Source organism: Sardina pilchardus, chromosome 13 (assembly GCF_963854185.1).
Source record: "Sardina pilchardus chromosome 13, fSarPil1.1, whole genome shotgun sequence".
Taxonomy (NCBI): Eukaryota; Metazoa; Chordata; class Actinopteri; order Clupeiformes; family Clupeidae; genus Sardina; species Sardina pilchardus.
In genome coordinates, this window is record NC_085006.1 from 30,756,217 (window position 1) to 30,770,050 (window position 13,834).

General features: G+C 45.5%; 1 protein-coding gene across 1 annotated transcript in view; it reads right to left on the reverse strand.

Moving 5' to 3' along the window:
* Positions 1–599: 599 nt before the first annotated feature.
* The window catches only part of ppm1lb (protein phosphatase, Mg2+/Mn2+ dependent, 1Lb), a 78,804-nt gene continuing 65,569 nt past the window's right edge, over positions 600–13,834 (reverse strand). The window contains exons 2-4 of the mRNA XM_062553374.1: positions 6,191–6,365; positions 4,877–5,038; positions 600–4,065 (exon numbers count right to left, since the gene is read on the reverse strand). Coding sequence (XP_062409358.1) covers positions 3,713–4,065; positions 4,877–5,038; positions 6,191–6,365 — 690 coding nt within the window. The 3' untranslated portion in view covers positions 600–3,712. The remainder of the gene's footprint in view (positions 4,066–4,876; positions 5,039–6,190; positions 6,366–13,834) is intronic.

Consider the following 13,834-nt stretch of genomic DNA (forward strand, 5'->3'; position numbering starts at 1 on the left):
GGCCAGCACCTGTTGGGAGATGTCTTCAGAGGAGGGAAGTCCCATAATAGCCCCAGACATGCTCATGCTCCTCTCCGACAGTAGCACTGCTGCTTCCCAAGAGATTAAGTCACACTTAATCACAGCGACGTCATTGATATTTTTAGGAGACCCTCATCATGTGGCAATTTCTCTTAATGTCAGTGTTTGTTATTCAGGAGCCCAAGGGATGGACGGGACTGATTAGTAGATGCCATCACTTTTGATGTCTTTCTTCCTCAAACCAACTAACTCACTCTCTCCCTTAACTGAAATGATTCATCCAGCTATCACTGTAGAAGGGTAAATCACATTTTGTTGTCTTCTTACAGATTTGACACTGATTTGATGCTGTTACTTACACAATGCTTATTTTTTGCTTGGTTGTTTCTTTTCTATAACTATATAAGGCCTAGACAAAAGTGAAAGTAATAGGCATCAGGCATGTCAGTTGAAATGGCAAAAACAATACATTTGCAATAATGCAATAATGAGTGCTACCTCATCTATTGAAGTTGCTCATTTGTTCTCATAATGTACACATCATTTACACATTAACATTTACATAAAAAACACATAAATACACATCATCAATCTTTTTATTGTTACAGTATGATCATTTTGACTTCATATTAAAATCCACAGAGTTTTCTGTTTTCACAAAGAAACATCTGTTAAAAATGTTAAATAAAAAAAGAAATTCCACAAACATTCTGCAACACAGTAAGTAATTTGGAAGAATATACATCCAAAAAATACACATTGAAACATACCAACCCTTGTGAATATTTAACTAAACAGCCAGGGTTTTGGTGCATTGCTTTTTAAAGAACTGTATTTATGTCAATGAAATTGTATATTTACATTCGCTCCACTGACTCCTGCGCTCAGGAGATGGTTATTTTTTGGCACCAGCCAGCCAGGCCCGTCACTTTCATTTACATTTTAGAATGATTCAAATAAGTGCAGCTTTGTGTGTTTGTTCTACCAATGCTGTCAGAAATCCCTGCAGTTTGCCAGGGTTAAGGAAACGCAATGTGTCTCACCATGGACATTTGACCCTCGCACTTGAGGTTAGCATTTGTAAGAGATATTGTACACACGACTTCAGCCATAACATACAGAGTAGCTCTTACATTTATAAAATTACAAGTGTAGCAATGATTTTTTTTTTTTCAAGCCAAAGTGGACTCCCACACACGTGGGCCTACACTTGCTGCACTCTGATGTTGAAATTATAAGGGGCAATGCGATCTCCTGAAAATGCCAATGTGTTTCACTATGAAGGACAAGCAAAAACAACTCAACTATTCTGCCACATTCTGACTGCAGCCTGTCAACATCCTCATTTACTGGTACAAGGTTACTTGCTTTATCGTTGGCAAACACTGCGGCCAGGATAAGATATTCGTAGACACACTGCTTCATTTTCCCCACGCACGCACGCACACACACACGCACACACACACACACACACTCACACACACACGACACACACACGACAGACAGACACACACACACACACACACACACACACACACGTTTTGATATTCAGATATTACACTTGAAGTTGTATACTGTTGAGTTCCATTTTGATACAAACTGCACATAATTGTACAGCAATTTAATGTTTAATAAATCACACCCCTCTTATGCTGTAATTCATCAGGAAAGAAAGGCAAGTCAAACTGAGGGACTTGAATTTGCAATCCCTGTCCGTATGAAATCCCAAAACTCAAAAGACATTGTGAAGGTTCGATGTGAGGAATAAATATCCAACAGGAATGACCAGCTGGAAATAAGGCCGTGCAAACTTATCCCATTCAATGTGTTATCTTATTTTATACTTGTTATATGATCTTATGTTACATGATCTTAATCCAGGGGATTAATACTACGGAGCTCTGCAGCCAATGATGTGTTAAAAAGTGTTTTCCTGGATTATGTGTTAAACAAGTCGTAGGTGACTCAGCCCAGATGCTCTCTTTTCTGAGAAGAACCACTTCAAACGTCAGTCAGTGTATAATACAAATGTAAATAGTTTTGTATGTTATGTATATACATTTACAAATACATCACAATAACCTTTGTGGTTTTATTTTACATAGTATTCTTTTTGAAACTGACAGAAGACAGTTTCAGAAAATCTACAATAAAATGGAATACCTGAATGTCATTCAAACTACATAACTGTCTGGCACTTGCTAAATTTCCCATTAAATGCACATGAAGTTATTATTATTTTAAAAACATAAACTGAACTTGTGAAACAAAATCGGACATTTGTTTGGAATTCAAATTAGAATCAGCTGATTTAGAGAATGGTTGGACCTACGTGCTAGAACAATTGAGAGGGTTGGCCACACAGTCACTGGGCCGGGCCACACTTTTTGAAACCAAGGGCCTATACTGTCCATTTCACTTTCACTATTTTGAAACTTAATTTAGTAGTATTTTGCAATGTTTCATTCATTCAGATTTGTCTGGGTGGTCAATGTCCCCTTTGTCTGTGGTGTCATACTTAAAACACATTTGTTTTCGGTTTACAGGGACTTAATATATTCAGTGACCTGAATGTACAACATGTAGCTTGATGATGGAGCAACTTTTTAAGCATACAATTTAATATCAGCTCTGCTTGATAATGATAGACCTTGGTCTTTGTATATTATATAATACTAATATTTTTAGGTTCTTCAATTGTTTTCCAAGGAAGGTTAGAAGATTAGATTGTGACTACTTACATCATATTGTATTAGATTCAGTGAAAAAAAGGTAAGGTAACAATCTGTCATTATATCAAGTCACTTGCATTCAATAATACATTTTTATAATCAATAATAACAATTATGCTAAGCAATCATGGCAATGTAGCATTGATGATATGAATGACATTTGAAGATTTGTACATATACTGGCCAGTTAATAGAATTGAACTGAATGATCATGCCAGCCAGAATATGCCATATGAGGAGGACTGCTAAGGGGTGAGATAATTGGACTTTTTAAACATGTGGACAACCACACAGGTGTGAAATGCTGTATCCAGGTGGTCCTACACACTAGTTAGGGCTAAAAGGGTGTTGGCTTTAAGGATCTTATATCCTTCACTCATTCATTCATTAGCCAATTAATTCGTTTGTTCATTGACTGATTGATTGATTCTCTCATTCATTCATTCATTCATGCATTCATTCACGGAGTCACCATCCACAGAGCAGGGCATGGCATGCACATGTTAAGAACGTTCCCCTCATTTCAGTAGCCAGTAGATAGCGATGGATCCTGAGAAGGTGGTGTTACTATTCTGCTTCTCTAAGCCCCTGCTCCCCACTACACTCATTTGGATGCCACATGATGCTCTATAGTGTTGATGGTCAGATCTGTGGACATTTAGCCGGTCAGATGGTTTGTGAGATGCCAAGACCTGTTGTGGGAATTCCCCCCTTAAATATCGTGTGAAGATGACTGATCTCTCTGACAAAGTAAGCTGTGGGTTCAGGATCAACGGACCACAGACTCTGTCTTATGTGACAGTTACTTGAAAATACAAACACTTTTGGATTGGAAAAAAGAACAGTTGTACCTATGCATACATACATTTGAATTCCATATACAGTTGCGGATAAATATCTGGGAGGTTTGGCTGCCATGACGGTGTCTATCCGTCCGGTTGCTACGGCAACCGCAGGCATCACTGCTCTGCTGCCATCTTCCCGCCGGTCCCCTTGAACTTGACCACCATGACGGTGATGTTGTCCGGGCAACCGCGGTAGAAGGCCTGCAGCACAATGCTCTTGGCGCCGAAGTGGGGCTCGTCCAGACGCTCGCGCACGAAGCGCACGGCCTCCTCGTTGCTGAAGGCGTCCCACAGGCCGTCCGACGCCAGGATCATGAACCGCGGCTGCAGCTTGTCCAGGTCAAAGGTCAGGACGTCGGGGTCGGGCACGATGACGTTGAGGTTCTTCAGCGGGTAGTCGCCCAGCGAGCGTGACATGGCCAGGATGCCCTGGACGCGCCAGGAGCCGTTAAAGCTGATGAAGCCACCTGAGAGAAGAACGATAAAGGTTATCAACATGGCAACCTTATCTTTTATCTTTAGCTTTTAGCGTTAGCCACCTGAGAGGAGAACGCCACAGGAAGGGAGAAGGTTATCATATGGCACTCTTATTTTTTATCTTTAGCTTTTAGCACTGCTCAAAATCTGGGCCATTACAGCACCTGAATATTCTTCACTCCTCATTACTTATCACTACTATTAATAATCATCATTGGCAATGGATTCTAAGAGTAGAGATTTGCATACTATCCAAGGTGACCAGCATAAAGCATCACTCATCATTTGAAACTTGTTCATTATTAGCCCCCCCATAAAAACAATCATACAAATGTATACTGTAATTTGCCAACTTTTACAACTGTTTCCAACTTATACATTGATTTGGCACAAATTTGTTCAGCTATGAGGTTAATACATGGGGGCAGTTGATATGGTACTAATGTGGTTTTGTTTCTTTTAACTTAAAACACTGTCCTGTAGCTAATACACAGGAAATTACGGTATTGTTGTTACACTGTCTTTCTAAATGTGCTGCATCAACTGAAATATGTAGCCAACTGAACTGTGTACTGACAAGTTGACCAAGATGCGTTACCCACTTGCTCATCAAGCTGCAATATCATACTTGACCAAAAGGTGGCAGTCAAGACACACATATTCTTGCACTGTTCCAATGAGTGTGGGAATCCCAGTGTCCAGACGCTGATAGCCCTCCACCACCAGGGCCCTGCGATGAGCCCCCCCCCCCCCGTCCCCCCCCCCCCCCGTCCCCGTCCCCTGTGCGCACTGCCCTCTCACCTGCTTGCTTGATCCTCTTGCGCTCCCTCAGCTGGTAGGGCTTGTGGTCGTGGGACAGCGCGATGGTGTTGCCGTCCTTATCGCACAGCACGCCCCTGGAGTCCCCCACATTGGCCACGGTCAGCTGCTTATCAGACAGCAGGGCCACCAAGCAGGTGGTGCCTGGACATACACACACGCACGTACACATACACACACACACACACACACACACACACACGCACACACACACACACACACACACACGCACAGACATTAAAACAGACATGGGAAGTACTGTAGTCCGCCACACTCTCTGGGTTTGCCGGTCAAGCAGCAACACTAGTGAGTTGTAATGGTTGTTTGGCACGTTATCTTGCAGGGTTCTGGGCATCATCTTCATTTACACATTAATATTCAGTGCACATTAACATGATTAGATGCTTTTCTCACATTCGATTGGGTTGTTTCCCATATTTTATGACTGCAGTTAGATACTGTCAGTCATCCAGTGTAGTAGGTCTTGTCCAGGTGTGTGTGTGTGTGTGTGTGTGTGTGTGTGTGTGTGGCTCCAGCAGATTAGGGCAAGATCAGAGACTGGGCTATGAAGTCCAGTTGACTGTGAAACAGACTTGTCTCTGGCCTGCGCACACACACACACACACACACACACACACACACACACACACACACACACACACACACACACACACACACACACACACACACACACACACACACACACACACACACACACACACACACACACACACACACACACACACACACACACACACACTGGATGGCCTCAGGAAGTAGTGAGGGCCGCAGGTCAATAAATGGACCAATACTCTTGAACATGGGTGAGCACAGCAGGTCTCTGTGTGGGGAGTGGGGGGCTAATGTCATTAGCGTAGCATGTGAGCAACACAATGATATAATCACAACGTCCTTGTAGAGTGTGCTGAGGTCAAGGGGGGTATTCTGGACAACTCTGCTGTATTTGAACTCCTCCTGGCCTTCACTCTATTCGTACTGTTCTGTTTTATTACTCTCTTATGTTTTATTTGTTTGAGAGTTGTACTTTGAGAGCAAAGTGAACTGGAGTCAAGTTCCTTGTTTGTTTATGCAAACCTGGCCAATAAAGCTGGTTCTGATTCTCCTGTGCTTCATTTGTAGAGAAACTGAATGAGGAGACTGTGAGGGAATGCAACTGCAGTGGAACACTGTTCAGAGTTTTCCACACACACATCCAGGATGTGCTGCTGAACGAGACAGCTGACGGCCGGCATCACCTGTTCCGGGGGTCACCTGTGTGCACTGCGAGGTGCTCACCTGCTTCGTCGTACTTCTCGGAGAGCTGGTCGATCATCTCCTTGTCCAGGCTGAGGATCTGCTTCTCCAGGATGGTCTGGTAGTTGAGCGCGCTGTTCTCCTTCTCACGCTCATACGCCTGCAGCTGCTGCCGCAGAGCATCGGGGAGGTGGGCCTTCACATAGTCAGCAGCAGCCTGGTGCAGAGAGGGGGGGGGGGGAGAGAGAGAGAGAGAGACGGGGAGAGAAGAAGAGAGAAAGAGAGAGACGGGGGAGAGAAGAAGAGAGAGGAAGAGAGAAGGAGAAAAACAGGGAGAGAAAGAGAGAGAGAGAGAGAGAGAGAGAGGGAGAGGGAGAGATAGATAGAGAGAGGGAGAGAGAGAGAGATCTTCTATAATGAATGAGTTTCAGGTCAGCATATATCCATCCCTCTCCATTAGCAGTCTGCGGTGAGAGTGATGGGCTGTGCTGCTGTGGTGGCTTTCGCTGAATGAGCCGCGTTATCAGAGAACATTTCGTGCACCAATCAACAACACAACAACAACAACTGAAGTTGAAGATGCGTTTACTGTAATAGCTGAAGCACTGATACCAACATTCCTAAATAAACAAATAAATAAATAAATAAATATAAAACAGGGCCTTATCTAGCACCATTCAACTGAATTTATTAAAACATACCGTAATTTCCTGACTGTCAACCGAGGTTTATACACTGATTTTACTAAATGTCTTCAGCCATGAGGTTAATACACAGCGTTGGGCTATAGATGGGAATGTATTTCTTTCTTTTCTTTCCTCTTAACTTATGATTAAAGCACGACCTGGCACTGGAGTTGATACACGCTTGTGGTTAATACAGGGTTTTGCTTTTTTAATTTGCATAAAACACTGTTCTGCAGTTTATACACAATGCGGCTAATACGCAGGAAATGACTGTATTAAAACACTTAATGACATTTAATCCTGCAAACAGTAATGTTAATGTGTGCACAAATGCATGCATGCACAGAATAATATTCATGTGTCCAATCTGTTTTCTTCAGTTTGAGATGCAACATGACAGGAAATGTAGGTGTATGTCACAAAAGATGTTCCAGCCTCCTGATATGCAAGGCACAGGAAATAAACAAGTGGGTGAGGGGGGGAGGGGGCACCAGCCTCCTGATATGCAAGGCACAGGAAATAAACAAGTGGGTGAGGGGGGGGCACCCGCCTCGTTAATCAGAGAGGATTAATAGGAAGATAATTGATTTTATGATGACTGCCGTCAAAGCCTCCCATGTGTCGTCGGCAGCAGATTGCATGCTGGGAAAATCACGGTTGAAACACACACACACACACACACACACACACACACACACACACTCGCTACATTTTTGTGAGCGATGACTGATCAGTTGGGCTTATAAGAGAAATATCAGTGGCAAGCCCATGATTAATGTCTTATCTCTCCGCCTGCTTGAGTATTAGGCTGCATGTTGTACACCAACGCATCCTAACACCATTTCTAGTATATTACCAGTAGAAATACAAGATATACCAGCATTTATTTACATACACAATACACTAGATTTGAGCAAATGCTCAATGGATTTAGATTGAAGGACGGACTCATACAATCTGAAAAACTCAGCAGGGCCACCACAGCTTGGTACCCCGGCCTGCCATATTGAAATGTCACCTTCCAGACCGAACTCGTGTACGCCTTCTCTCAGAAGACACCATCAGCACATCCACTCGCCCCCGAGATTAATTTCACTCTTTCACGCTTTAAACATCAAACTGTTTGTCGCAGCACACATTCTGCCCACACTCCGGGAAGATAACGCAACTAAGGAATGATAACACATCTGAGGAACCCTGTTGGGGAGATAACTCAAAATGCTCCTTCCTGGAAAATGTCAATTTGCCAGTGTTGAAGCCGGCGTTATCTGCTAGATTGGGCAGATATGAGTATCTCTCTCTCCCTCTCTCTCTATGAAGAAGGAATAGCAGCATCTTAAGCACGTTGTACGAATTGCCCAAATCGAGCTGTTGAGCGTGCATGTTCCAGCGTCTCATACTGCAAAAAATGAAATCTAACCACGTGTAATTATCTTATATTAAGATCAAAAATCTATTTGGTGTTGTTTTAAGTATGAAAATACTTATAGCGCCCTCTCAAAAGATCATTAATTTCATTTCATTTCAGAAGACTTTGACTTATTTTAAGGAGTCTTATCAAGACAAATTTACTTACTGCATGGACAGATCATTTTGCTTGTTTTACGACAAATTTACTTACTGCACGGACAGATCATTTTGCTTGTTTTCAGGAAGAATTGACTTAAAATAAGAGAAACATTTCTTAAATGAAGTCAAATGATTTCAAAAGAAAGCACTAGGTAAGTGTCTTTGTACTGAAAACAATACCAACTAGTTTATTTATCTTGATATAAGATTAAAACATTTGGTTAGATTTTATTAGACGAGCAGTTTTTTGCAGTGCACATGTCCCAGGCAGCTCCTCAGGTTTTGGCACGCCGGCTGGCAAGAGAGCTTTTAAGAGCACTGCAGAGAGTTCTGTAATCACCTATAGTTTACTCCACCTAAAGGATTACATATACAATGGCCTGCAATTATGGTCTTAAAGCTTATAGAACACGAGACCTCTCCCTTCTGCATGCCTATGTGTGTGTTTTTGTGAGAACGTGAATTTGTGTGTGTGTGTGTGTGTATGTGTGTGTGTGTGTATGCAAATGTCTTTGTTGGCCATCATTTTGTATGTGTGTGTGTGTGTATGTGTGTGTGTGTGTGTGTGTGTGTGTGTGTGTGTGTGTGTGTGTGTGTGTGTGTGTGTGTGTGTGTGTGTGTGTCCCTGTCTCTGAGCCACTCCTTATAGGGTAAATAAGTGCAATAGTGTAGCGTGACGTGAGGCGGTGGGCTGCTAGCGTGTGGTGTGGTGGAGAGCAGTGTGTTTGTCTTGTTCTTCTCAGACGCAAACCTTCAGGCAGGAAGCCAGCAGCACCCAGAGGACAGGTAGACCATTACTAAACAAGGCACAGCACTCAACACCACCAGAATGCATGCGCGCACACACACACACACACACACACACACACACACACACACACACACACACACACACACACACACACATGTACACACACTATACTATACTCAGGCATACACAAATACAACCACACACACCCACAAAACTTTCCTACCTCATACACAAAACCTACCACAGCCTATAGCGCGTGCGCACACACACACACACACACACACACACACACACACACACACACACACACACACACACGAGGCCGGAGACGTTGAAGTCCAGTGCTTAACTCTATGTGAGTGTGTGTAGATTTCACTTACATTTTGGGCTTTTAAATAATCCAGCGGCGCACACAGGCGTGATGGAATGCAGCTGAGAGTGTGTGTGTGTGTGTGTGTGTGTGAGTGTGTAGGGGGGGGAGTGTGTAGGCAGAGCTGCATATTATCATCACAGTGCTTATTGTATTACTGACCTTCAGAGGCCTACAGTGGCCACTTCCAAAAATAGCTCTCAAGTCACTCGTGTGCTCTAAGTGCAGGCAGGAGGGCTAGTCAAGGTGGAATGCCTTATACTCACACACACACACACACACACACACACACACACACACACACACACACACACACACACACACACACACACACACACACACACACACACACACACACACACACACACACACACACACTATTCCGCTGGCTAATACACACTAATGAATCCCACAAGTCACACTTTACACACACACACAAATCCGCACCCTAATGCATGCTAACTAAAGAATCCCACTACATAAGTCACACTCCACACACACACACACACACACACAAAACTTTCCTACCTAATACACAAAACCTACTGCAACTTAGCACACACACACACATACATACACACACATACACACACACACACACACACACACACACACACACACACACAACCAAGACTAAGACATTACAGTATCACTCAACCTCTCTGACCTCCATTTTCTGTTGAGACACAAATAAATCCTGAGATAAATTGACAGAGATAAAGGCTGCGGAAAAGTGCACTGCCAGCCAAACCACCGCCGCCACTCCCTCCATCTCTCTCTCCCTCCCTCACTCCCTCCATCTCTCTCTCCCTCCCTCCATCTCTCTCTCACTCCCTCCATCTCTCTCACTCCCTCCATCTCTCTCCCTCCCTCCATCTCTCTCTCTCCAACTCTCCCTCCAACTCTCCCAGCACTTTCTCTTTCTCCCCCATCTCTGTCTGTCCCTTTCTCTCCCCTTCTCTCTCTCTCCCCCCATCTCTCTCTCTCTCTCCTTTCCCCCTCTCTCTTCCCCATCCCCCCCCCCCCCCCTCTCTCTCTCTCTCCCCCTCTAGGCTTAGCTGAGCAGGGGAAATTTAATCCTGCAGGCCAATCTTATACAATGAGCAGAAAGCTCTCCCTTTGGCCTTTTATGGCTGTGTGTGTGTTCGGCGCTCCCAGTCCAAAGTCAAAGCAGCCCTTTCTCTCCCGACCACAGAAGCCGGCATTTAGAGCCGGCACAGGTGAGGGGCGGGGGCCTCACTGATGACAGGCATGGGAAGATAAGATGTTCTAAGCAGTCCCCTATAGAACTGCTCTTTGTCCAGGCCTATAGAGCTGGCAGAACCGCAGCCCTTATAAGGAGTGGACGGGTCAAGTAAGCCACATTGTTCCGGCGTCTTCTCTTACATGTGTCAGTACAACACAATCATTACGTTGTGACATTGTCATTTCATATTCCCAGCTGACACTGATACCGATACATGAATACACAGTTCAGTTACAGACTGATGTTTGCCCTCTCACTCACACACACACATATAAATACACACACACATACCATCTTGTTTTACATGCCCTCTGTGTTTGGTGCCCTAATTGAGGCGAGTTGATTTCTGCCAGCTCAATTAGCCATTAGCCATTAGCGCTAGTCAGATTTCATTAGCCCAGCCCAACTGCTCCACCCCAGATGAGGCTTTTCTCCAGGCTTGCTACTTATTAGCCGAATGGCTGCATAGCAAGCATGTGCAAACAGTTCCTCAAGCCAAAAGAAGAAGATGAGAATTGAAAAGAAACTCCAGCACTAATATGATTTGTGTTGCATTGTAGTATAACAACTTTACTCTCAAAAGTGAGCGCCTGGCATTGGTACACTGAGATGGCTACAGTCGGCATCTTTAATAGGGAGTTTGAACGGAGGCTGTTTCTGTAGCCCAGAGGCATAGCTCTCCTCTCCCCTAAGGCTGTTTCCACTCATCCACCCCAACGTCCTCCCTCTCTCTCTCTCTCATCCCCCTCTCATCGCTCAGGAAGGCAGCCGTGTTTGCTGACGGAGGCGAGAGATGCTCAGTGTGACAACAACAAAACCACGGCAACAGCAGCATCACTGCCCTCGGCCTCTCTCTCTCTCTCTCCCTCCCCCTCTCTACTCCCCCTCTCTACTCCTCTTCCTTGCTCTCTCTCTCTCCCCCTGTCTACTCCTCTCTCTCCCCCTCTTCCTTGCTCTCTCTCTCTCCCTCTCTACTCCTCTCTCTCCCCCTCTCTCCTCCTCTCTCTCTCCCCGTCTCTACTCCTCTCTCTCTCTGCCTCCCTCTCTCCTCTCCTCCGCCTGCTCTTGTTCTCTCCTCAGCAGATCCTATCAGCTGAAACACATTTGTCAGCAGAGAAGATGGTGCGGGGCTGCCAATGCGTTTGCGCCCTGATGAAACCAATTCAGCTTATTTCTAACCCCCTCTCCCCGGGGCTATGAGATCAACCTGCGCACACACACACACACACACACACACACACACACACACACACACCAAAGTGATCATGATGATCATGATCTGCACAAAGAGGCATACAGGCTTGAGAACACACACACACACACACACACACACACACACACACACACACACACACACACACACACACACACACACACACACACACACACCAAAGTGATCATGATGATCATGATCTGCACAAAGAGGCATACAGGCTTGAGAACACACACACACACACACACACACACACACACACACACACACACATACATACACCAAAGTGATCATGATGATCATGATCTGCACAAAGAGGCATACCGGCTTGAGAACACACACACACACACACCTACACCAAAGTGATCATGATGATCATGATCTGCACAAAGAGGCATACCGGCTTGAGAACACACACACACACACCGAAGTGATCATGATGATCATGATCTGCACAAAGAGGCATACCGGCTTGAGAACACACACACACACACAGTCCAAACCCCTCCTTCACAGCTGCCCCGGTGCTCAGTGTTTAACCTTCAGCTGTCTCTGCGTCTGGCTGAGTGGCGGGCCACATGGTCAGCTCCGCTCACAGCAGGACTGGACCCAAAGCACCAGCCGCCTCCTGGCCGGACCTGGGCCAGATATGGGCCCGATCCCAGCCGAGTCTGGCCTCAGGGCTGACCCTCTCCAGCATCCCCTCTCCTCCTGCTGAGCTGCCTCAGGGCTGACCTTCTTCCCACGCACATACACGCAAACACACACACACACACACACACACACACACACACACACGCAAACATACACACATACACACACACACACACACAAACACACACACACACACACACAAACACAGTCACACACACACACAAACACAGTCACACACACACACACACACACACACACACACACACACACACACACACACACACACACTTCAGGAGGGCTCACACACAGCACGCCCCCCCTACACTCAATGGAGCTGCTGTGGAGAGAGGAAGCAGCACTAGGTTCCTGGGCGTGCACATCTGTGAGGACCTCTCCTGGTCATACAGTACACGTGCTCACTTACACACACACACACACACACACACACACACACACACACACACACAGATCTGCTGTGGAGAGAGGAAGCAGCACATCTGTGAGGACCTCTCCTGGTCAAGGAACACTGCAGCACTGGCCAGTAAAGCCCAACAGCGACTCTACTTCCTCCGCAAGCTGAGGAGAGTCAGAACCCCAGCTTCCATCATGTGCACCTTCTACAGAGGCACCATAGAAAAATTGCACTCTTAAGTCTTAATGCTACACACTCTTTCTATATTTGTATTGCATTTTTATATCTGTCTTATGGTTCTTTCTGCAATATCAATTCACTGTGGGCCTGGGGAGCATTGCAATTTCAAATCCTGTGTGTAACCTGCACATACGGTTTTGACAATAAAGCTGACTTGACTGACGTGACATCACACACACCCCACCACCGCAAGGACTACTGACGTGACATCACACACACCTCACCACCGCAAGGACTACTGACGTGACATCACACACACCTCACCACCGCAAGGGCTACTGACGTGACATCACGCACACCTCACCACCGCGAGGGCTACTGACGTGACATCACACACACCTCACCACCGCAAGGGCTACTGACGTGATATCACGCACACCTCACCACCGCGAGGGCTACTGACGTGACATCACGCACACCTCACCACCGCAAGGGCTACTGACGTGATATCACGCACACCTCACCACCGCGAGGGCTACTGACGTGACATCACGCACACCTCACCACCGCAAGGGCTACTGACGTGACATCACGCACACCTCACC